This window comes from Eschrichtius robustus, chromosome 5, assembly GCF_028021215.1.
Source record: "Eschrichtius robustus isolate mEscRob2 chromosome 5, mEscRob2.pri, whole genome shotgun sequence".
Classification (NCBI taxonomy): Eukaryota; Metazoa; Chordata; class Mammalia; order Artiodactyla; family Eschrichtiidae; genus Eschrichtius; species Eschrichtius robustus.
The window spans coordinates 129282035-129308361 of NC_090828.1; the positions used below are offsets into that span (position 1 = coordinate 129282035).

The 26327-nt window shown below is 45.6% G+C and overlaps 1 protein-coding gene across 1 annotated transcript in view; it reads right to left on the minus strand.

Moving 5' to 3' along the window:
- CCDC93 (coiled-coil domain containing 93) overlaps positions 1 to 26100 on the minus strand; it is a 91329-nt gene extending 65229 nt beyond the window's left edge. The window contains exons 1-6 of the mRNA XM_068545261.1: positions 25893 to 26100; positions 21924 to 22037; positions 20314 to 20408; positions 13128 to 13239; positions 9050 to 9148; positions 8217 to 8273 (exon numbers count right to left, since the gene is read on the minus strand). Of these exons, the coding sequence (XP_068401362.1) occupies positions 8217 to 8273; positions 9050 to 9148; positions 13128 to 13239; positions 20314 to 20408; positions 21924 to 22037; positions 25893 to 25934 (519 nt within the window). The 5' untranslated portion in view covers positions 25935 to 26100. The remainder of the gene's footprint in view (positions 1 to 8216; positions 8274 to 9049; positions 9149 to 13127; positions 13240 to 20313; positions 20409 to 21923; positions 22038 to 25892) is intronic.
- Positions 26101 to 26327: the final 227 nt, after the last annotated feature.

The following is a 26327-nucleotide window of genomic DNA, read 5'->3' on the forward strand; positions in this document are numbered from 1 at the left end:
CTTCAATTCCTCTTGCTTTATGAGTCTTTATCCTGTCTCCACTGTTCTTTTTCAAATTTCCTGGTTATTCTTACACATTTTCTCTTCCAAATGAATTCTAGCATCAGCTTGTCAAGTTCATTATGAAAAACTGTTGAGCTTCGACTAAAATCACACCAAATTTATACATTACTTTGGGAAGAACTGACATCTCTATAATACTGAATCTTGCCTTGAAAAGCAAGATTTACCTCTCTATTTAAATCTTTTTTATTCCTTAATAAAATTTTCCAGAAAAAAATACAAATTTTCCAGTCACTACATATCCAGACCTTTCTACCACCCAGAGACATAAACCGTGCAACAATCAGATATACATGCTAACCTAGAATGTTTAAAAAAAAAATTCTCTCATGGCATAGAAATCTCCATTTCTTGAACTCCAATACCAGAAAAGGAAAGCAGATACAAACCCTTCAGAGATATATATCTCTTTACAAAAGTGTTTTGAGGTTTATCCTTAAAAAATTTATAAGAACACAAAACGCACTTTAAACTTTCAGTGACTTTTTTAGAGTATTATTTAGTTATAAATGTAGAAACACAGACCTCTTTTGTGTAGGACACATTCTGAAACTGCATATATATATATTTCCTAAACAAAGTACACAGCACGTAGTAGGTGCTCAATTAATGTAGGTCTTCACCCCCAGATGACCTGGTTTGCCATTCTACCCCAAATGAATGTCCTTCTTGACTGCCAAACTGGCATCAAACAATACCTTAATAATATTTGCTCAGGGCTCCAGGTGCAAACAGGCAGCTGTTTGTGCAAGGTATTCCAGTTTGTCCCTGGATCTTTTCTTCTCCACTAGCGGAGTTCACCACACCTAATCTCTACCTGGACATCACCAGGACAAGCACACTATCAGGTTTCTGCAGACAGTGGTATTTTTATGCTAATTAGAATGGTTCCCCTCTTGATAATTCTTAACTTTATTATTATCTCACTTCTTGTTATGAAAAGTTTCAAACATACAGAAAAACATCCTTTCTGTAACATATATAATCTCAACAATTTTGTGGAAAAGGAATGAAACAGGTGCTGGGATGACCCTGGAGGGCTGTTCTTGTAACTCACTGCCGCAAATACTCCTAGGTTGCTGCTGGTGCCTACATGAATAGGAAGCTATAAATAACACAAAACAGATTTATGGGGAAATGAAAAACATAAGACCCATATGACGTCAGTTACTGTGTACGATTTAATTTCCACAGAGCTCTACCATTACAGCAGCACTATAATGACTGAGCTTAACTGCTACTTTCCTTAGTTACCATTCATAGAGTCAACCACCCCAGACAGGAAACTGGAGTCTGAAGAAGGACTGACTTCAAAACAATAGCATACTGAAACCGACAGCCACAAGGGCCTTTTATTCTGCCAAACAATGACAAATGCTGGCCTTTGTGTAATTATCCTTATACTTTAAAGCACATCACATACATCTCACCTTTTACATTTTATAACTACACCATGAGGTAGGAGCAGGGCAGATGCCATTACCTCCACCTTGCTACTAAAGAAGCAGCGATTAAATAATTCGCCTCTCAGTTACGGTGGGCAACCCCTTCAGGAAATACCCAGGGGGCAGCAAGACGGCCATGAGCAGCCACTGCCCTCCAGAGCTCCAGGGGGCCGGACAACACCCAACTCAGCAGGAAGCACATCTCATTCTCCCAGGGCTCACCTGGCAGCCCAAACCCAAACCCTACTCTCACGGACACACTCCGCCCACCAGCCCCTGAACAACGCTGCCTTCCACCCAGAGGGCCTCCGCTGATGTTCCCATCAGCGAGTGTGGGGCCCTGAAACACCCCATAAGAGAGTCATTATAACTGAGACAAATCAGGTTGTTTTCTTCATTCTCACATGAATAAAACAACCACCACCACCACAAAAATGAAGCCCTGGGAACTGAGTGAGGGAATGCTGAGAGACGGATGGCAATCATGTCTATGGGTAGGAAAGTTAGCTGGGGAGGTAGGGTTTTCTCCAGACGCCCCTAAACTTTGTTCTTCCTCTATTCTCTTTTACACGAGCTCCGCCGTGCAGGCCTGTCTTCTGTGCTTTGAGGTCTGGCACAAGTCCCACCTCAGGTCCCCTTGGGTTTGTACCAAACGGTGTAACTCGGTGGGTAAGAATGAGGTCGCTGCTTTGTATACACGAGCCAAGATGGCTTCTGTATATTGACTCCTAGGTTTACTTCTTCACAGCAGGCTGAGACCCACAGCTCAAAACCCTCCAGCGCCAACCTCAAACTTTCCACAGACCCAGCTGTTTAAAAGATGGCCCCACTAAGCGGAGTTTAGCGGTTTACAGCCTGTCCACGTTGCATGCTCTGCAAAACTGCACCTGACATTTGCGAACCACAGACAGGATAAGCCCCGTGGCTCTAAAGACCCCAGGCTGCAGCTGCCCTTCAGATTCTCTAACCTGCCCCGGCCGAGGCTCCCTCGTTTCCTCGCGTCCCCTTCTGAATGGCGGCCCCGGCGCCTAGGCCTCGGGATGGTCTGGGCACTGAGAGCCTCTCCACCCTTCAGGCAAACCTGTCAAAGCACCGCCCAGAGACCCCGTGTGTGCTATTGCTAACCCCCCGTCACATCTCTTCCCTTGATGAGGCCCGAAATCCCCTGAATCCCTTACAGCTGCAATGCTCCTGCTTTCACCTCATACCCTAGAACGCGGTCTGGCACACAGTGAGTGCTCAATTACTATTACGGAATGAATATATGGAGGCAGACAGACAGGGTTTTAACCCGTGCCCCATTACTACCTCTCTGATTTGGGGCAAATTACTTTAACCTCTGAGGTTTTCCATCTGTAAAATAGGTATATGGAGAGAGTCGTAAGGATTAGTCAATCTATCTAACATTATCTGATACACATTAAGGGCTAAGATATACATACACGTGTATATTTGCTATTATTGATAAAATGTACTAATATATATTTTTTTACTTATGTTGCCACGTTTACATTTCATGTCCTGGATAGAAAGGCCCTCCTCACAGCGTTTCGTATGGAAGAACACAGTGGAGTCGTAGTTTTAAATGACCTGGTCTCTTAGGGGACCAATAAGAAGTCTTTTTTTTTCCCTCTGTCCCCTCTGTTCTCATACAAAATTCTAAACATTACCAAGAAATGCTCAACAAATAGTAAGCAAATGTATCTTTGGGGGCTTTGGGTAAAATTTCACAGCTACTCTTTACTCAAGGTTGAGAGGGAGTAAAAGACCTCACTGCACAGGTCAGATACTTCATGAATATGGAAGGCTGACAGTTCAGAAAAGGAGGAAGTAGGCTGTACAACAGCACATTAGGTGAGACAAGTGAGCGATTATGATTATGATGCGAAAGTGGAAGGGTAAGGGGAGGCCTGTCCTGGACAATAGTTTCATTTTCTTATTTCCTTTGAAAATACCACCTCCCATCAAGCAGGCCTTCTACAAAGCGGCCACCTATGCCATGAAAAGGAGATATGGAGAAGTCAAGAAAAGAACACATTTCAAAGGAGAAGCAGAAGTACTGGGAATAATCCCCAGGACGAAGAAAAATGAGGCCGAGACAAAAAGAGAGAACACTGGAAGGTGATGAGCTCAGAAGTTAAAAGTTCACACAACAGCCTTTCTGCCAGGCAATCTGGCAAGAGGTACTAACAGATTGAGGCATAACCTCTGAACCAACTCCACTTCATGGAATGCAACCCAAGTAAATAATTAAAGATAAAAGAAAAAATTTAGCTATGGGGATGTCCTACATAATAGCCAAAACAAAACAAAACAAAACCAAAAAAACCCCAAAAAACAAACTAAGCTAGTTAAGTCAGTACCACACAATGCATAATGTACAGCCACTAAAAATGCTATGGAGGTATATTTATTGGCATGGAAATATATCCTTGATTACACTGTTGAGCAAAATAACCACACAACAAAACAGAATATGTAGTATCATGTCATTTTTTGTGATCTCTAATTTTCTATATTGATATCCATAACTATATATTTCCTACTAGGAATAACAGTGGTTATCCCTGGCTGGTGGTATCATGGGTGATTTAGTCTTTGTACTTTTTCTCCATTTCCTAATTTTTCATTATTACCACAGTAGTAGTATGAGAGAAAAATAACCTTTTGTAAAACAAAAAATCATGCATCAAAAAAATAGATGAGGGGCTTCCCTGGTGGCGCAGTGGTTGAGAATCTGCCTGCCAATGCAGGGGACACGGGTTCGAGCCCTGGTCTGGGAAGATCCCACATGCCGCGGAGCATCTAGGCCCATGAGCCACAATTACTGAGCCTGCGCGTCTGGAGCCTGTGCTCTGCAACAAGAGAGGCCGCGATAATGAGAGGCCCGCCCGCTGCGATGAAGAGTGGCCCCCACTTGCCCCAACTAGAGAAAGCCCTCGCACAGAAACGAAGACCCAACACAGCCATACATAAATAAATAAATAAATAAAATTAAAAAAAAAAATAAATAGATGAGCTACATAACCAAGGATGAATGCAAAAAATTGGAATAGTCCTACAAAGATGGCTAAAGACAAGCTTATATTCTTATAAGTTAAAATTTTTTGAAAAATATTAAAATGTTTAATATTTATTTTTAAAAAGACATGTAAGCAAGAGTAAGTAAAGTCTGCTTGTTGAGGCACAATGATAACTTGTTAATAGATGGAAAAAAAGACAACAGGACAATCTCCACTTGGCACCCATTCTCCAGCTGGACAAATGGTCTTCAAACAGGCAAAGGCAGAGTAGATGCCCTCACAAGGGCAGAGCACCCAACCACTCTGCATGCATTTGAGTCTCTGGGACCCTGATAAATAATACCCCAGGGTCCTGAAATCAGTCAGAAACATTATGGCCAAATCAGTGTCAGGGATGTGTAGGAAATCAGAGACCAGGTGAAGAGTGAGAAAACTAGAGAAGCACCAACACCTGCTGTGTTTGAGGAGCCAGATGTAAAATGAAAACCTGGCTGCCTCTTCTCAGCTCTGCAACTGTGTAAGGAATTTATTAACCTTTCTAGTTTCAACTTCCTGATTTATAAAATGGAAATATAACGCATAAGTCCTTGAGTGTTGATGAGGAGTACATGAGATAATGCTTGTAAAATGCCTCATTAGATGTCAAGCACATAGAAGGCACTCAGTCAGTACGCGGCAGCTACATGCATATTTTATAAAAGGCTGGCTCTAGAAACCTGGCACTGTATGTAAGACCAAATTTTAATCCTTAATTTACCATTCAGAGTTTAAATTTGGGATTCTACGTTTGTCAGCAAGGGGCAGGTAAGAAACAGTGATGAGACAACTGAAGGGCAGAACTGGGGAGAGGCTGGAAGGAGAAGAAAACATTCTTGAGAAACTAAGACTTGCAAAGAGCCACACCCTGGTCACCTAGGAAAGACTTTATTCCCTTTACGAGGGGAGGGACTCTCCTTGGAGAGAATGACAGCAAACAAAACCCAGCAAGCTGTTCCATGTCTTGCACTGACTCACAAGAAGAAGACAGGGACATGGAGCCCGGAGTCTCTGACAAGCTCCTGGGACCCTCACTCCAAGGCCGCAAGCAAGCGTGTGCAGAAGTGGTGGGTGCGAAGGATGGAAGTTAATGGCAGCAGAGCTCAGCTCAGAAACCTAAGAAGACAGCATCTAGAAATGGGGGAGTATTTTCAGTAGATGGAGAAAGAAGAAAACAAACAAACAAAACCCAAAGGCCAGCTCTGGCCATCCGTAAAAATTTTTTTTATCATTCCTGTTGCAAATGTATTGACAGTCAACCAAGGAGTAAGTTCACACATAAGAAAAGGAACTAAACTAAGCAATTTGAACTATTATCAGAGACCTACAATTTTTTTTCCATTTTCCTTTATCTTGATATTATTTTCTAATGAGCTGCAAACAGCATTTTATCTAGCATTTTATTGCATCCTGGCTCCGTCATCACCAATGTGACCTAGGGCAACCTACATAACTGATCTGTGCCTTAGTTTCCTCATATGTCAAAAAAAAAAAATACTATTACTTCATAGGGTTGTGGTGAGCACTAGATAAGTTATATATAAATGCTCAGAACAATGTTTGGGCACTATGTATTTGTCACTGTCATTATCTCCTTAAATTCCATTAAGAATTTAAGTCATACTGCCAAGCAGAAGACGATTATCTTTAAAAACTCCATTACAAACGAGAAGAAGAAATAATGTGTCTCTAGAGGCCTGAAATGTTTAATAGGTAAAGAGACATCAGACCCAGTTTGATCAACAGCTACACTGGCCTTTTATTCTTGGTGATACAGCCAAAAAATGTAATGTTTCTCACTCTCTACCCAGGGCTCCAAGTGAGATTTGCACATGAAGATATTCAATTAAACATTAAATATTTTTTACACTATTGATACTATGTATAAAATAGATAACTAATGAGAAACTATTGTATAGCACAGGGAACTCTACTCAGTGCTTTGCAGTGACATAAATGGGAAGGAAATCCAAAAAAGAGGGGATATATGTATACGTATAGCTGATTCACTCTGCTGTACAGCAGAAACTAACACATCGTTGTAAAGCAACTATACTCCAATAAAATAAAATTAAATAAAACAACATGCTGAAAATATAAAAAAAAAAGAATTGGATTTTATAAGATTTGATATAGTAATATATGCCTGTAGTTGTAATTTTGGAAAAATAAACTTCCTACAGCTTCTTAATTAAAAAAAATTAAATAGTTTTTACGTTATTGTTTTTGAATAGGTAATACACAGACTTAGTATAAAATCCAAATAGTACAGAGTTTATAGGGAAAAGAGAATTTCCCTTCCTCTCCTGCCACTGGTTCCCCAGCTCCCTGTATCAGAGGTAATGCTGTCACCTAATTCTCAGATCTTTCCAGAAATGAAGCATCATTTAAAACAAGGGAAAGCAACAGCACATCCAACCAATTGGTTATTATTTGCCATGAAAATGCGATTAGGAGGAACCTTTAACAGCATACAAGACTCTATATTGGTAAGTGGAAAAAAAACTACAAAATTACCTTCAAAGTATACTTCTAATTTACTATAAAAATACACATTAAAAACACAGAAGAAATATGTCCAAGCATCAAAAGTGGCTGCTTCTGTGTTGTTAGATTAAGGTTGATTTTCTTCCTCTCATCTATCAATCTTTTTAAAGAAAACTTTAAAGATGTTCTAAACTGAACATCTACCTCACAACCAGGAAAAAAATTACTTGCTGTTCTGTCATGTCCTCTTAGTGTTACTATTTAATACTGCCACCAAATCTGAAAACAGCATCTGGCTTCAGAGTGTAACTATGTTAAAGGTTTTCCATTTCTCCCATTTCCAAAATGGAACTGTGGAAAAGATACAAATTACAACCATAAACTGACAAAGGCTTTTTTGTTTTAAATGAGCATTTCATGTCTTTCATCATCAAAGTACTGTTATTCTTTTCACAGTAATCACCTGGGGAGACCATACATTTATTCTTAAAAGTAAAAAAAAAAAAAAAAATGCAGAATAACTCTAGACATTATTTTCTAAAGAAAGTGAATTTACACCCAGGCAATGAGGCTCCATTCCCATCAGCTCAAGTAGGAAGGCTGGGGGGTGAAGGCTGACGAAGTTCTGCTGGGCTCTGGCCCGGAGTGTTTTGAAAAGGCCCAAAGCTCTCCTCCGGCCCTTGCACTGGGGAAGTGGGCACATGAGCGCAGACCCTGTGGTTAAGATACACTGTGCTTGGGGACAAAGGCCATCCCAGAGCTTCCCACACAAAGCTCAGAAGCTACTCTGCCTCTCCGAAGCCGTCAGGGCAGGGGTCACCTCAATGCATCGGCTCTAGTTCGTCGTCTGCTCTTTGGAGCTATGTGAAGTTTACAGCTGCCACAGGCACAAATGAAGAAGGGCTTCGGGTCTGGAAAACTGGAACTAAGGGAAACACAGGGCAGTGGTTGTGGCACGTGCTACCCTGAACGCTGGCTTCGGATACCGGGCACGCACGGCAGGCAGGGCCTCCCTCACGTGTGCACCTGAGGTCAGCTCCTGGGCAACCCGGCAGATAGAAACCTCAGGGGGTACGGGCTTCTGTGATTTAACTCAAAGGGCTACTTGGAGGCTATGACCCTATGTTCTTCCCTTACAGAAGAACTCGGGCAGGGAACTCACCGAGAGGTCAACAACTGTCTTGATGGCCTTTTCTTTTCTCTTGATGAAGTCATCATCCTACAAGACAAGAAGACACAGGGATGAAACAAATCTTCCTGCGTAAAGACTGAAACTCAACTGGACTGCTCAGCAGTCCATCTTATAAACTGACTTCTCATCACAACTTTGCCTGAAGAAGTCTCAATTTTCTAACAAATTGGAATATATCCTGCATGGGAAAAAGCTAGGGCCTCTGCCGATGGCTGCAAAACAGATCCCTATAGCTGGTGAGAAAAAGGGGGACCACAGAGTGTAGTGGTGAAGACAAGCGTCCTCACTTCAGATCTTTATGAGCTCTGAAACCTCAGCAAGTTACCGAACCTCTAAGCCTTAGCTTTTCCACCTGCAAAACGGGGATGACACCGCCTATCTCAGGGAGCAGTCATGAGGATCAAAAAGTAGAAGGCATGAGATGTGCCGGGACTGGAATGTAGCATCCGACAGTGATCAGCCAGTATTGTTGTTGTGATGACTATTTAACTGTGACTATAGGTGCGTTCCAAGCAGGGGGTCTCTCGAAAACCTTTATGACTCTACAAAAATACACTCACACTCTTGTAATTTAACAAAAGGTCCAGATCAAGCACCACAATTGAGAGACAAGGACAAAACTGTAGGGCTTGACACTCGGTGGCCATTTAAACAGGCACTTCTAATGAGGCAGGAGGCCCAGTCTCAGGGCTGATCCGGTGGGGGCGGGCGGGAGTGCAGGGGCGCCTGAGCGCGCTCTGCGCCGTCCCGGGGTCCCTCACGGTGCACTCAGCTTCTCAGCTGGACGAGGAAAGAGCACGGACCTCAGGGAGGCTGTAGGTTCTCTGGAACTGGGATACGGAGTAGCAGCGGATGTAGTCACCCATCTCTTCTTTTGTTTCTATGGCTCGTTTCACCAGCCACTGGGGAAGAAAGTGAGGAAACGTGAGCTGATAGGGATGAGACACACCACGGTAAAGGCCGACGCAGAGACGGCGCCGGTCCTGCGCCCGAATCACAGAACGTGAACTGCCCAGGTGACGAATAACCATCAACACACACTGCCCTGCAGGAAAAGCAGCTGCTGGGTGTCTGGAGGCTGAGATCCAGGAGGACCTGAGCGGACAGCCGCGCAGGAGCCTTCGAGCCTCGCTTCAGGTGCCTGGGCCTCAGTTTCCCTCTCTGCTAAAGAGGAGGTGAGAGTATCAGTTCCCTTCACGTCACAGAGCAACTGTGGGAGCAAATGAAACACAAGTGCTAGATAGCTCTGTGAACACCTGGAGCCCGACACAGACAGAGCTATCCCCCAAACCTCCCTACGCCCGGTGGCGGATCTCACTGGAGCTCTGTCCTTCCCGTGCTGCTCGCACCACAGACCAGAGGAAGGGAAGGGAACCAGTGAGAATGCCTAGTGTAACCCTCGTCTGACAGGTGGAAAAAAATCCCCCCAACATTCAGACTTGAGACCAGGTGTGCTGAGCACAAGCCCTAGGCTTCAGGGTAGCTCTCGAATCCACCCAACACTATAAGGGAATTGGCACTGGCCGCGTTTTACAGAATTGGAGGCTCGGAGAGACTACGTGATCCGCCCACCGATCCACAGCCAGCAAGCCACACAGCTGCCGGCCATATCAGGACACCGCACGTCTGGGCTTCACACCATGTTTCCTAGGTCTACGGGGTTCATACGCACAAGGAGCCGCTCCTCGTGTCTGCTGACTTACAACTCCAGGGAACGGAAACACACACGTGCACACACCCACGCCCCACAACCTGCGGAAGGCCCAGGCGCTCTGAGGGTGAGAATGCAAAGTACAAAAAGAGCCTTTGCTTCTCGTCCTGACTCTTCATTCATTCCCGTTATTACTAAAGAACTTTACGGAGGGATGCCATCCTCTCTCCAGAGAGAGCTACTACATCTCAGGAGCAGTTTCTGGACGGTCGCTGTGCTTCCCCAGGCATGGCCACACGTGGCAAGGTTCAGACACGTGCACATGGCGCAGGGCTCCTGCGGGGACGGCAGGAATGCGCGCTCAGGGAGGGCGGCCAGCTCAAGTAAAGGACACACTTAGGAAACAGCTGCCCAGGAGAGCAGTGGCTGCAAATAATTCTATGAGGAGTATTCTCTTGTTGCTAGTATCTTCCATTTGTTTCCATCACTCCACTCCACCCCACCTCCAAACAATGACCTCAGGCACTGACTAAAATCCAGAAGGGCAGCGGCAGAAAATCGGACGGCATCTGGGGCTACTCCAGCCCCTCACCTGTACCCCAGCACCGGCCCCGGACATCTAAGGAGGCTGAGTCACTGTTCAACTCAATTTCTCTCTGCTTTGCTTTGCATCGGGAGATCCAGGTTCTGGCCTTTCATTGCTGTTGCCTTTTCAGATCTGCCTCTGTTAATTAGATCGACACTGAGTAGTAACTTGGCTGGATCCTGGAGAACATGCTCAGATGAGGAAGGCAAAGCCCGTTGATTCAAAGGATTCCTTAGAGACTCGACCGCTGTGTTTTGGAGTTCCCAGCATGAAGGGCTGCGGAGGGAACCTCTAGGACAGCTGAGCTCTGCCACAAGCCCCTAGCATTTGAGAAAAATACCTACCCTCACAGGATTCACGGGCCCCACATGGGAGAAAAAGATGTGACCTGGAACTACCAGTAGCCGGAAGTTAGCTCTTCTTTCCTCCTGGTTGCATTCAGAGTGTCACCACAGCTGTGCTAAACAGCGCGAACAAGGGTGGTGGACCGCTAGTCCCACACAAGACAACCAGTTCAGTGGTTCCCAGTGGCTGGTCCACGACTGCTCTTTCACTGGTGTCTGGCAAAACAGAAAACTACAGGCATGTGGCGAGTTTTTCATAAGGCTACATGTATTCCATTTGAAGGACTGTCCTTTATTCTGAGAGTGAGAGTTAAATGGCCTTTCTTTTAGGAAATGGTAAAGAAAGCAAAATAATTGTTGCCTTTAAAAACGTCCCTTCCTGCCCAAATACAGGTTGCAACCACAGGTCAACCTCTATTTGCACTTTAAAATTTTACAGATCCACGAAATTAAGATATGGGGTAACCATTAGCGAGGCTCTCACATCCAGTAAGGGGGCCCTCCAACATTCCGCTCGCAACACAAACATTAGATACTCAAAATGCCCAAACCAACTGTAGACAATCACTTCCCTTTCATCCCCTTCTCATATATGGCCTAGAGTTTTGGTCCTCAAAGTTCTAGCATAGTTTTGAGTAAGGTCTAGTCACTAGAGATCCAGGCTTCAGGGGAAAGGGCAACAACTTCACAGTATGATGGGGTTGGAGGTTTCTGTAAGAATCTACACAGACTCCCTACTTCTTACCTTCACAAAACGATTGGGTACCATCCCCTAACAAACAAACAAGTCAAATCCTGAGTTAAAGTCCTAGCCTCAAATTTACAAATTTCAGTTATAAATTTCAACATATTTAATTTGAAGTCTAGTGCAGGGAAAGATTCCCAATAGCAGTTAACAACAACAGAAACAGCTATATAACACTTACAAAGCACTTACTGAAAGGTGCCAGCCCTTCAATCAAGTGCTTTACACATACTAACTCACTCAGCTTTCATCCCATCAGGTAGGTACTATTATTATTTCTACTTATCAGGTAAGAATTTAAGTCATTTGCCCAATATCACACAGCTAGAAAGTGGCAGAGCCAAGATGTGAACCCAGGAAGTCTCCAGAGTCCAGGCTCTTAACTGCTACACTACCTAATCTTAACAGAATCACAAAACCTCTCTAGCGGGGGCTGCGCGGCTTTCCTCTGGGTGGCTGCATGGTGGTGGAGGGGAAAGTACAGGCCTAAAGACAAGGAGTTTAGAGGAATCTGCCTCTCCACTCACTAGTTCTCTGCCCTTAAGCAAATGGATTATCCTCTCCGAGTCTCACTTTCCTCAGATGTAAGACTGGGATTACAATAGATGCTTCAAAGAACTCTATTAGGATCCGAGGCGAAGTACTGTCCACACAGCAGGCAACAAAGGTAAGTCCCTTTGCTCCTCCTCTTTCTGTGGTGCCTGGAGGAGGGGCTGAGACACAAGAACCGCACAGAATACAGGGACTTGTACAGCAGGGCCACTTAATCACAGGGCCTTGGGGAAAAGCCAGGGTGGAGATAAGTCTCCTGTTAGAAATTTAGTCCCCTGTAGGACTGAATGCCTACAAAGTGCCAGACATTCCAAGAGGTGCCGGAGACACAAGAGCAAGCAGGACAGCCATGGTACCTGCCCTCAGGAAGCTTACAGTCTGATGGGAGAGACGTACAAATAACCAAACACTGAATGGACACAGTCACAAACTGCAGTGAGGAAGATTCCTGTGAGGGTAGGGAATATGCCGTATTAGAGGATATAGCAAAGGAACCTGCTCTAGATCTGGCAGTCAGGGGAAGCTTTCTTGAGAAGGCTTGGTGGAACTGAGATCTGGAAGATAAAGGTAAGGAGAGAAGAGAAGACCTTCCCACCCTGGAAGGCCCCGTGACAGGAGGAAGCACAGTGTGTATGAGGAAATTTGAAAGAAAGTCAGAGGGGCTAGAATAGAAAGAACAAAGAAAAGCAAAGAATAAATTGAGGCTGGAGAGGTCAAAGGGGACCAGCGCATGGGGGGCGATGGGGCACTATGGGCTTCCATCTTTACCAGAAGGGCAATGAAAAGCTACTAATGGGAGCATTCAAAGATCAGAACAGGTGACGGTGGGAAACTAGGGTTGACTGAGTACTGGCAACGTTTTGAGGAGTGTCCTCATGTTCTGCTGCCACCAAATCCATGCCACACCCGTCAGATCCAGGATCTAGGCCAGACGGCCCAAGAGCCAGACCCGTTACAGGAATTCCAGTGTTCAGAGGACAAGAAACCCCACAGATGCTCTTACCTGGACGACGGGAAATATGTGAATAAAATCCATCCCCTGGATCTGGTGGGGCTCCAGCTGGTGTGGACACTTCATTCTTGGCAGGACGGAGACAATTTTTTCTGATAGAGCTCTGCTCAGAGAAAAACAACAAGCCAAGAGTGAGAACACACCAAGTGGCTCTTAAGACATCTCTCAAGTCTGGCTGCAACCCAGAGGGATCTGAGGTTTCTCAATACCAGACCATGACCACATTTCTCCTGGCTGATGGAAAATTGAGAAAAATAAGCACAACTTAGGCGCGTGTGTGTGTAAGGACACAAAACGACCTTCATCCTTAATTCTAAGATCGTGTTCCTCCTACTTTTTATATTAAAATATTTTGTTTCTTGAAGTTATGGTGATGTTTGAGGTAGTAGCTATTTTTTTTAACATCCTTACATGGTAAAATAAAAAGTTATTAGTGCTGCATATTCTTTTACATGTCACTTTACTGCCCTACTTTTTCCAAGTCTGGAAACCATTAGGTTAAACACTAAAAAAACTGTTCTAAATATCATTCAAGCAACAAATAATTACCAGACTCTGTGCCCGGTGCCAAGAATATTAAGACAAAACATGAGGCCTCATGCTCAAAAAAAAAAAAAAAAAATGAAGTTCTCTACTCCAATACAAAATATTTTTGAAATAAAAAATAGCCTTGGGCTTCCCTGGTGGCGCAGTGGTTGAGAATCTGCCTGCCAATGCAGGGGACACGGGTTCGAGCCCTGGTCTGGGAAGATCCCACATGCCGCGGAGCAACTAGGCCCGTGAGCCACAACTACTGAGCCTGCACGTCTGGAGCCTGCGCTCCGCAACAAGAGAGGCCGCGATAATGAGAGGCCCGCGCACCGCGATGAAGAGTGGCCCCCGCTCGCCGCAACTAGAGAAAGCCCTCGCACAGAAACGAAGACCCAACACAGCCAAAAAAATAAATAAATAATAATTAAAGGTGCTAATAATTAAAAAAAAAATAGCCTTTAATTTTTTTGATACTCTAAAATTAATCCTAGGTTTGGAGGAACCATTCGCCCTCACTCTTCCTTCCAGAGAGAAGGTGCTTTCCACCTCTCACGAGGGGCACTTGATCTCTCTCCTACACCTTGCTCAGCCTTCTCTTGAAGTGGCTGGAGGAAGAGAGCAGGAGTCAGGCTCCTTGAGGCCCAGAGCATCGCCTGCCTCCATCAGGAGCTGAGCACCCGCCCCGCTGGACGCACAGCTGAGCCCTGGCCTGGGAGGGGCCGTTTTATGGCGGGAGTGATACAGGGACTTGTGTGCAAGTCCACTTCACCACAGATTTAAATCTTCTCTAACCAGCTGCTATTTGACCTCCAACTGTCTGGTTCCTATTTCTTATACCTTAATCGGATCACATTCAGAAGGAGAGAATAGAGGTTATTTAATGGGTCCACTAACCCCCAAAGCCATGGTACATAGCCTAGGAAGCCTGAGAAACAAGTCACAAGCTGTGGCCTTGTGAGGCCATGTGGAGAAATGGGAGCTCTGGCTCAGCCTACATGGATAGTTTAGGTTATACCCCATCTAAGACACTAAAAAAAAAAAAAAAAAATCGTAGCTAGTTACAGCAGCTACTGTGGCCTCATCTAGAAGTGTCAGACTTTTTTCTAATAGGTGAAGGCCCTGCTGAACAAGGTCACCAGGTTCTTATTAGATGCTTCAAATGCAGTAAGTTTTGGGTCTATCTACCAAAAGTATTTCTTGTTCAAAGAAATCTTGTATACTTTTGTCTTTCTGCAGTTCCATAATCCTTCTCAGGGGACAGACACCCTTAAGACCGACATCTAACTCAGGCCTGGATGAGAGTACTTCCTTACCTATGTTCCCTTTAGTAGGTTTCATGCCCTCACTCTTGGTAGGAACCAAGGTAGCAATCTAGGGACGGAAGCCAAACAGCTCCCAGAGAATGATCCCTGGAGAACATGCTACAAAACCATGTTTATACCTACAGTAGCTTTACCAGGTGGGACCAAGGTTAACACTGCTGAGTGGAAACAGTCACAGCCCCAGCTCCACTGATCACAATATCAAGTCCAATAGGTTAAGAGAAAAAATTTGGAGAGGGAAGACTGATCTCTGCTGCACACATTCACAGAAGGAAGGACTACCCACCTCCCAGCAGAGAAGTACACGGGAGGACATTCTCACTGCAAACAGAAGGGGTGTGTGTGTAATTTATCCAAAAGGTCCGAGACGGGGAAGGAAAGTGTCATCTGACTCCCAGCAGCCCCTGCAGGCCCTCCTCTCTGAGCAGCCCGTCCTTAGGACACATGCATCTTCTCTGCCACGAGGTACATGTCCTGCCCCAGTGGGGAAGCCTCTGGTCGTCCAACTCTTCCTGGGGTCCGAATGGGACAGTTTAGTAGGAAGGATTGGCAAACCCATTTGGCAACATAGCTAAAGCTCTCTCTCTGATAAGCTTTACTTTTTAATGTGATTTCCATCAGACTCCCATTCCTTGTTCCTTAATTTCTTTGAAAGAAGAAAGATGAGGGGAAGAGATGATGCTTAATTGGCCCTGCTCCCCAGACTCCAAGCTTAGCAAATGAAGATGGTCCCCAGCTCCGGCTCTGCGTCCTTGCTCGGGGAAGGTCTTCACTAGTCATTCACATCTTGGTTCGGCAGGAGGAGAGCGCCCTCTACTGGCTACAGATCTGTGGGTCTGTGCAGGGTCACTGATTGCCTGCAACCGTTCAGCAGCTTACAAATCACCATCCAGCCAACCCTCTACCTTCAGACAAGGTTCTCCCCGGCCACTCCTCAGAGACGGCCCACTCTCCCAGTTCATAAGGGCCCTGAGGGAAGGACGCCCAGGGTCATCTCAGGGTTTACAACCCTCTTAAACCCGCTTCCCAGAAATGACTGCCAAGTCCGCAGCTTCAGCAACATGTGGAAGGGGCTGAAGGCACTAACACTGCTGGTGGGGGTGGGGACCGGAGGGAACACAGGCTGGCTGAGGGGGCAGAAGTCAGGAACGCTTCTTGCGGAAACCTACCAGCCCCCATTCGGCTTCTCCCTGGAGCTCAGAGGAGATCCTCTGACTTTCCGAAAATCAGGGAAAATGACAGTCTCAGAGGTCACCAGATGGGTTTCCTAACCTAAGATTCCTCATCTAACAAGCCCACGTTTCATTACAGGTGACTGGTTTGATTCCTTTAGTTTTCTAAGTGTTCAGTGCACTGTTTCCTCCTCCACTGCAAACAGTGTGAAAGAGAGTGAACTAAACCAGGGTCTAAATTCCAAGTTGCATCACCTACCATGGAACTTCTGGCAAGCCACCCGGTCCCACTGGCCCAATAATCCCATCACAAAACAAGGGGTAATCCCTGTCCTGCCTGTTCAAGGGTTGCTGTGAAGGTAAAATAATAAAATGCATGTGTAAGTGCTCTGCACACAGGTGGCCGGTAAACATGTGCTGTAGAAATGAACCCAGTTGTAAGCCTAAAATCTCATTTATGGACCTCAGAACATAGCACTCTGTGGTAATGGGGTTTTAGCACAGGCTGGGGGCAGAGGGTCGAAGCTCACGGAACCCACAAGAAAGAAGGATCAAGAAGGAGGACAAGGTCCCGGCGGAGCCTGGAAGAAAACCGTGCCCTGTACAGGCAAGTGTGCCCCTCAGAGGTGCTGCTGGCCCCCCCTCCCAGCAGCCGGGGTGTGCGGAGGCACTGCAAACACACAGCAGTATTAGTCTGATCTGCAAGTAACCAGAAACTTTGTGGGGAGGCCCCCAGACACAGAACGTATTCCAAAACCAAACAGAAAAGATTCTTGGATAATTCAGTGCCCTACGGCTATGCCATTTCTCCTGCAGATAATAAAAGACCCAACTGTCTGAGGCACTGCTAGGAGTCTGCTGGGTCTTTACAAGTTAACCCTTGTCACCAGCTTTGCCTTCAATTGTAGTTCATGGCTCTGCACTTAAAAGCTACGCATCAAATACTTACCAGGGAACGTAATACGCCCTCAACCACTTATCCAAACCCTTTAGGAGCAGACGTGTTTCAGAAGTCAGAATTCTTTAGATGTTTGTACCTTAGTATACCTGAGGGGCACATACTGTGTATTAGGTAACACCCAGTGAAATCTAGAGCAGCACCCTATAATCAAAGAAATGAATATTTCTGCAGTAAAACATATGAATATTCATATAAATGGGATCAATAAAGACTATAAATAACCTTAAGTCAGTTCAGGTCATGTTATGCTTCCAAATAAGTTTTGTATCGGCACTTGAAAGAAAAAAAACCCCATTTTCAGTGTTTTTTAGATATCAGAAACACAGATAAGGGATTGAGAATCATAGCCCAGAAGGAATGCACTGGAAAGAAATCCCAGAACATTAGGGGGTGCCACAGGTGTAAGAAGCAATGAGCTCAAACTGGAACAGAAAGAGGCTTCAACCAAGAGTGTACTCAAGAAGACAGTGAATATCATGTTAGTCGATGGACTGATGAAGAAGCTGGCTGATCTTCATTACAGGTGAAACTATGTGCTTCTTTGCCATCAAGAAAAAAAAAAGGCAATCAGACATGCAAGGGAAAAAAGCCGTATAAACATGAAGCAAACTTCAGTGTGCTTGATTCCCAATGATTTGCACAGACCATCTCCACTCGCTCGGGCCAAATACTTCAGAATCACCCTCAGCTCCTCTCTTACACTCCAAATCCAATGTCATGAAATCCCGTTGGTTCTACCTTCAAGATAGATCCAGAATGCCACCACTGCCAGCCCACCGTTCAGGGCACCATCATCTCCTGGGAGGATTACTATAATACGCTAAAGAATCTCCCTGATTCCCCTTAATTCGGTAATCAGACCAGGGTTCCTTCTTAAACACAGAACAGATTATGTTCCTCCTCTGCTCAAAACCCTCCAAGGATTTCCCATCTCACACAGAGTAAACCCCAAGTCCCTACTCTGACCTACAAGGCACTGCACCTGATCTGCCCCCATGACCTCTCTGCACTGACGTCCTCTGCTCCCCACTCTGCACTCCACTGCAGGCAAGCTTCTGCTTGGGGCCTTCACGGTGGCAGTTCCCTTCGCCTGGAACCCTCGTCCCTCAAGTCTTAGCTCTGATATCACCCTCTCAATGAGGCCTACACTAACTTAAAGGGCCTCCTGCCCTACGGTCCTCCTCGTACCCCCTCCCAGCTTTAATTTTTTTCATAGCACATATTATTTCTATATATAATTTAGTTATTTATTAAATTAGTTTTTGGTCTGTCTCCCCCAACAGACCATAAGCTCCATGAGGGCAGGACATTTTTCATTAACGTATCCAGAACAATGCCTGATTGTTCAGTAAATGTAGGAGTTTGATATTTACTGAGTCTATGAATAAATGAAAACAGATTGCTTTTGACTATGATACATTGAATAGTCTCCTTTAAATAGCACCATTATGGTCCAGAAGATTACAGTTCCTTCTTTCTGACCCCATCACAATTCTCAGTTCTTATTGTAAATACTGTTTATAGATTTGTTTTTAGAATTTACCTGTAGATAAAGCACGGACAATTTAACTGCTACTACAGAAGGGACTATAAATATTATACGCTAAACATTATAAAAGTGATGTCATGATGGTACATGGAGGCTGAAGGATAGAAGGAAAGATAGAGATACTAAAATGTTTACTCAGTTAGGACCTAGGAGAAACCACCTTATGTTAATGGGTCAAGAAACAGAAGCTTAAGTAGATTCAAATTATGCAAGTGATCATACAAAAACCAGAAAACAATTAAAAGAGTGGAAGATGGGAGACAAACGGGATATAGTGAGTGGTACAGGTGAGCCAATTTCCTCCTCTCATTAGACTTGAATGAAACAGACTGTATACATAGCTGGAGATGTATTAGTGACCACTCTGAAGAATCTAAAACCTGGACAGCCAAAGATGGCTGTCTCCAGGGAATAAAACTGGGGTGTAAAATGGGAAGGAGGAGAGACATCAGCTGTATGTTTTGCTCCCTTTGGTAGTGTCTGAATTTTTTTTTTAACCTTCAAGTATGTAACACCTAAATAAAAACAAACAAAAGAACAAGAATACCATCTACCTCTGGATTGAGCTGGACCGGCAGGGAGCAGGGCCACACGCCTGGACTCCATCGTACCCTCCCAGTGGAGGGCTTTTCACTGCGGGTCGCTGGACATGATGCCACAGCCCCACACAGGTGTCAGGACACAGAGCCCACTACTCATGGCCGGGCACTGATGACAGTATCTCTGTGTCAAACAGCATGTCCTCCTTAACAAGGAGCCAAGAGATGCCTTTTGGTCTTAGTGTTAAGAATTTTGGTGATTCACAGGGACCTATTTTTCTTCTACTGTATGTATGGAAACTGTAAATTGGGTAATTTAGCATGTTCTTTTCTTCTTTTCACAGTCAAATCTGTGTCCCACCCTTGGAAAAACAGGGCCTTTATGGCCCCTCACAGGTGTGTCCCTTACCCCCAACTCTGCCCTTCGTTTCCTTTTTTTTTTTTCCTTTTGCTTTGCTTCACTTTTCCAGTATTACTGCTCCCCATGCGTGTTTGTAAACTATCTTTAATCCATTTAGGGGATGATAAGGCTTCAGAAAAATGAGTAAGTCAGTCACAGAATCACACAGATCTGAGATCACGAACCCTCCTTCTTACAGAAAAGGGAACTAAGGTTTGCCCAAGGTCACACGGCTGCCCAGGGCAGGGCTGAGCAGAACTGGGGATCCCAACGGTCTCATGAAATCACCAAACCCCTGTTGAGCTACGGATGACCAGCCAGGGCACCCTCCCGTGACATCTCTAGCGAGGAGCCCAGGCTGCCTTCTCTCGATGGCAGGCAAAGTGAGGCTGTGCCTTACCCAGGGGCAACGGGGAGGGAAAGATTCCCCTTCTCTCACCTATTCAACTTCCAGCCAAATTTACGGCCTTTGGAAAGAGGTACATGAGCAGTCGACAGAAACCGTGATCAAGGAAAAGCACCAGAAGTAGCCTATATAACATTAGAATAACATTAGGCGACTCTCATATGTTAGCTGTGTGACCTTGGCTTCTTTCAGCCTGTAGGTAAACCGTCTAACACAACTTCTGGCACACAGCACACGCTCAAGAGTTAGCTCTTTTCTCCCCCTTCAGTCTCTTCCGTGGAAAGCCGGATAACTTACATTTTCTGACCTATTGTAGAGTTCTCCTGAAAGAGCAAATCAACATCCACATCAAAGCTGCAAGTGGTGATGCACCAGGTCATTCCTCCTACCACCTGAAAGACACAAAACAAGACCTCTTTTCTTTTCCCAGTTTGGGAAGCGGGGAAGAAGTGGAAGGTAGATAAAACATAAGTAGTTGTTATATACAAAACTGGGTACTCTCAGAGAGAGAATACGTGTCCTGACTCCATCCACTACAATTCACCTCAACAGCGCTGCTGAACACTGTAAAGCCTTCTGCAAAGACGGCAACAGTCTGTATCTGCACTGTTTAGTACGGCGCTGCTAGCCACGTGCAGTTACTGAGCGCTTGACTCACGGCCGGTGGACCGAGAAGCTGACTTCTGTTACTAAACGGACCTGTGATGCATAGATCCTCTTTATACTGATGGGACAGACGTTAACTCTCAGCTGGGTGAAGTCTTAATCCAATTACAGGCAAGTGCCAGACTGCAGAGAAATTACGTATTTTATGGACCAGATAGGTGGGTAACAAGGGTGACATTCTGTGACTCATTACTTAATTTCCATACATCTCATTTTTTTCCTACTACCTAAAGGAGATGAGAAACCTTGCTCTAGGTTTGTCATGGGATTTCTCCGAGATGCAAATAAGACTGAGGCTAAAAATCCATTCCGAAACAAAACATTTTTAGACACAGCTTGATGTTAGAAAAGAACAACAGTGAATCTTATCCCTGGCTATACTGTAGACTCATGTGAGATGCATAATAAAAGTACAGATTCCAGTGCCCAGCCCAGACCTAACAAACCAGAATTTCAATGGCTGAGGCCTAGACATCTGTATTACAAAAGAACCTGTTATGTGCAGCCAGGGCCGTGGCCCACTGGAGGACTCAACGCTTTCTTCCGCCAGGAAGCTTTCCCGGCCTGCCCCAACTGATCCGAATGCTTCACTTCTGTGCATAATTCACTGTGGCACTTACCGAATTGTGCCATTTAGTCTATGCACGATGTTTTACTTGCCTCTCTTCCCTACTCTTTAGAAGTCAGGCTCTTTGGGTATAAGGCCTTTGTTCTTATCCTTGTGCCCTCAACACCTACTGCTATGCCTTGTGCATAGAAACTGTTCAAGGTTCTGCTGAATTAAATGACTTCATCCCATAGTGACTTCTTCCTCCTCTAAACCCAGCGTTTACCACCCACAGAATACCTGGAAATTGTCTGTGAGCGCCCCAACTTGGGATAGCTTCCTATTAGCTCAAATTATTTTATCTTACATAAACTTTATCTCCCCACCCAAGCTTTAAGTTCCTTGAAAGAAGGAACTATTTATTTTGCTTATTTGTATATCTCAAAGCTTCATGCACAGAAAGGACGTATTTACTGATACATGATTATTTTCTTTTAATAGGAAATTTGAACACTTCCATAATGAATCTGAATCCAGGAGAAATGGCAACAAGGACGTAGAGAAAGTAAAAACGCAGTCTCTTCCTCCTTTCCACAGTAAACCATGCCATCCTAACCAAAAATACCCTAATGCCATAGTAAACCGTGCCGTCCTGACAAAAACTAGCCTAATGCTTAGAAAGACTTCGTCTTACCTTGTCAAAAGGTGACAAGCCTTTAATTCTTGCCCTGAAATATCCAGCTGCAACCAAGAGCTCCAGAATCTCAGTCAACTTGACATTTTGTTCTTCATCTTCTCTTGTTTCTACCTAAAACAAAAGCAAAAGGCTGGTAAAAGCTACCTTGAATAAAGGAACATCAGGTATATTTCCGATGCCGCAATCTCACTGCCAAGGAGCAGATGACATTGGCTGTATCACTGCATTCATGCAGGAGCGTGGGGACACAGTGCTGCCAGAGTCGCACAGAACAGGGTCCCTGGTCCTCAACCAGCTGTTAATCGTCACAGGTGGGGCGAGAAGACGTGCACAGGTAGTATGGACTGTTCATCAGGTGCTGAAGGAATGCAGGGAAAGGAAGATTCCAGCACATTACCGCCCTGTTCTCTAACATGTGACTTGTATGGCAGGCTTCTCGACTGGATTATAAACTCCTTTCAAACGGAACAGGTAGTTTGGTTTGTTTAAGTTTATACTCATCTTGATCCTAGAAGTTACTGACAAGAGGGGCAAGAACAAAGAGTTCAAACATGTGTCTCCACCTGCACTTTGATCTCTACAGCGAATATAAGGAAGGCTTTCAACCCAGATATATTACAGGGAGATTACTACCACATAACAGGATTGCCTTAAAGATAAAATAATCACTTAATATATTTAAATAAGGATTTTATTTAAATGTTTTTAATTAATATCCTACCTTCGCTCTCAGGTTGTTTATCTACAAGTTCAATATACCTAAATATTCCAGTACTTTTGCCTCCATTTACTTTCCTGAACTGTGCCTTTCCTGGCTTCCATTATTGCAGGAAATAAAAAACTACCTCTCTACAGAAAACAACGCCAAGGTTCCCTGGTTTAAATCCTCACACCCGCCTCTGACTACTCCCTTACCCAACGATGCCTGCTAAATCTTCCTTAACTACACAGCTCACGTTTATCCTCCCTTCCCTTTTCTTTGCACATCATGCCAGGACTATGGCAACTGCCTCTCAATCTTCCTTCCCTGTTAATTTGTCTTGCTCATTCCTTCCTAAATCACGGCTTTCTCATCATCCCTCTTCAGCTCAGCCCCCGGCCCTCATCATTAAGGCATCGTTCACTGTCTATCAGATAAATTCCAAACGTCTTGGTTTGGCATTCAGATCTTGGGCTGCAACCTATCTTTTCAGCTTCATCCTTTACCTCCCGCCAAAACAATACAGACATGGCTGTGGCCAACCTAAAGAAGCCCTGCTCACTCTCATTCCTTCACGGCTCTCCTGATATTCTCTAACCACCCAGACACCATCTTCAAACTCTAGCTCCTATTCAACGCCAACCCTACGGCTTAAAGTGGTCACTCCTCTGCATTTCTATTTTATTTATAGTCTGTCATTCATACAATGATCAACCTCTTCTGAGTGAGATGTCTGGTGTTAATGTACACGCCGGTCTTTCCAAATAGACTATTAGCTGGTTCAGGGGAAGCCCCATATATTCCATGTGTTATCCACCCATGTTTACTCCTCTGTTCTGAACAGCATTAGGGTCCAAGAACACACTTGTTAAATATGGAATGACATGCTCAAACATTACATAAAGTGCATGACCTAAGCCAGTCATGCATTAACAAAATGTTTTCATAGTCATGACACTGATAATGGAAATTCAAGTTTATTTCAAAGTACAAACTGCCAGGAGAAGGAGCACACATGTTAACACATAGCTGAACATGGAAGTATTAAAGTGACTGTTAATCTCTTGAAATGCGCGGTGATGGAAGAGACAGCCTTGCGACACTGCTCATCTTACTTCCTTCTCAAATGACCCTGGTCTGGCCTATCAAAGATTCTGAAGGTTAGCACTCACTAATTCCTAGGAGACATGCAAAAGTAAATATTAATTATTCACACATTCTTTTCCTTGGCAAAAGATCTGTGGTGGTTGAGAACCATCTACGAGTCAAGAGACACAAAGAGAAGAGAAAATAAAGAATAGTTATGGTTCATAAAAATAGAATAGAAAAGAAAAATGGGATGATATAAGTATTTGCTTAAAACTCCCGGGATGTAAAACAGGAACCCTTCATTCGTTCAATCATGTATCATGAAAACACTTCCAAGAAGAGGACAAGACATCTGGGGAGGGGTATCCCTGCCTCAGCTTGCACCTAATGAGCACCCACTGCCCACACCATGGCAGGTGCCTGGCCCATGCTTCCCATCCACTTATCCCACGAATGGAGAAGTGTACTTTTGCAATGCACCCTGCGAAGTAACTTTTTAGCACGAGACAATGAATGGAGAATGTTAATAGGACTCCAAATTCAATTCACAGATTAACACTAGAACTAAATGCAAAAGGGTCACTGGCTAATATGCAGGGAATGAAAGAATATCCTCTCTTTAAGCCATAAAAAGTCACCAGGCTGGGTAATACATCCCATTGTTAAAACTAAAATTCTGATAAAGATGAATGCTGTGAGCTCTTAAACCAGGCACACTAAATTATCGGTTGTCTGACACTGTAGTTCACGTAAGCTGGAAGGCAGAGCCACGTCTAACTATATCTCTATCCTTCACGTACATGCAATAAAGGGCTTACAAAATTGAATTTAATGAATTAACCAGACTACTGACAGCTTAATGACGTATTCATATGTACTGGTCTTTGAACGAAGTGATAATAATTGGATTATTATGTTCACCCTGTTTGCCTCCTAATTGCCAGGAACGTGGAAAAGTGACAAATTAGACCCAGTCTCCTGACAGTGAAAGGTTAAGCAAAGGACCAACAGGAGCAAGTTGCTTTTTATTTTAGAAGGACCCTACTGGTAGTACAGTGGGACAATGAAAACGTCAGAAAACTTGCTAGGTTTTCTGGAGATAACAAAATGGATTTGCATTCTGGGAGCACACACTGACAGCTTAAGTCTGTCCTTCCATTACTACACCTCCAGCTTTTATGCACAGAACAGTGATCCCTCAATTAGTGGTACTAGTGGGATTTAACAACTCAGGATGCGGATGCGGGGAGAGGGGCAAAGAAGCAAGACTGACCACAGGCAGCTAAGTGTGAAGGGACCACGCACCATGTCAAGGAATCGGCCCCTCTGACAAATGCCTGTTTCAGAACCCTAGAAAGGGGACAGAGGTGCAGCGTGGATTCCATTTCTTTCAAGAACCTAGTAAACTAGACTAGCTTTTGAGTAAATCAACTGGAATAGAAGACAGATGCAAAGCACCTAGCTAAGTGATATTTGCAGCCAAAAGGAAATGCACTTTTCCTCTCCTCCCAGGTAATGTGTGTGTAAATCCAGAAACCGTTGATCATCCTGTTCCTCAGGACCAAGTGAGTACTTAATAACAAACACCTTCCTTCTGGAGATACAGCGACCGTTTCCGCCCGGCCACTCTGCACGGCTCCCAAACTTCCTCCCGCCGGCCCGGCGGGGCGTGGGGACAAACGCAGGGCGGCATTCCCTCCCGATACGAAGGCGGCGGGCGCCGGCCGCCAGGACCCCGTGGGCCCGGGGAGGCGGCGGCCGGAGCCACAAGGTCACCGCCCTTTGCACAACCCGAGCCCGGACCGTCCCAGCGCGCGTCTCGTGACTACTGGGCGCAGCACCCCCTGTCCTCGCGGCGAGCCGAGCGGCGCCGGGGATCGCGGGGGAATGCCGGGGGAAGCCGGAGACGTGGGATCCCGGGCCCCGCGGGGCCTGGGGCTGCGTCGGCGCAGGTATTGGGCTGGGAAGGCTCCCTCCGTCCCGGGAGACCCGGCACCGGCTGAAGTTCGTCCCCGCCCACGCCCACACTTGCTCGGCCCCCAGCGGACAGGGCCGGTGCTCCCGGCGGTGGACACACCTGAGAGAGGGGGCGGGGTGCCCTAACCGCAGCCGGCCCCGTGGGCTCGGCCCTCTTTCGGAAACCCGGACGTGTCAGGTAGGGAGAGGGGGTTCCTTACCTCCGGGAGACCCTGGCCTTCCGGCCCCTTGGGCAACCCCATGATCCCGTCGGACCGCCGTGCGGCGGTAGCGAAGCCCGCGGAGCGTCCGGAGGAAGCTGTCCCCGGCCCCGAAGCTGCTACCGGGGTGGAGTGCAAAGCGGTAACTTCCTCCTGCCGCCGCTGCCGCCGCTGCCGCCGCCGCCGCCGCCGCCGCCGCCGGCCGGGAGCGCCCCGGCCCGGCGGAGCATGCGCATTGGGAAGGGAGCGCTGCGCGACTACGCATGCGCGAAAGGAGCCCCGGGAGAGGTCCGGACCCGATCTGGCGCGCGAGCTGCAGTCCAGGCCGCCTGCCGAGGTCCAGATTCTGCGGAGCTTCGCGCCGGGGCTCTGCATTTTCCTCGAGGTGCTTTATGAAAGGGATTATTCCTCTATCTTGGGGAAATTTTGCATCCT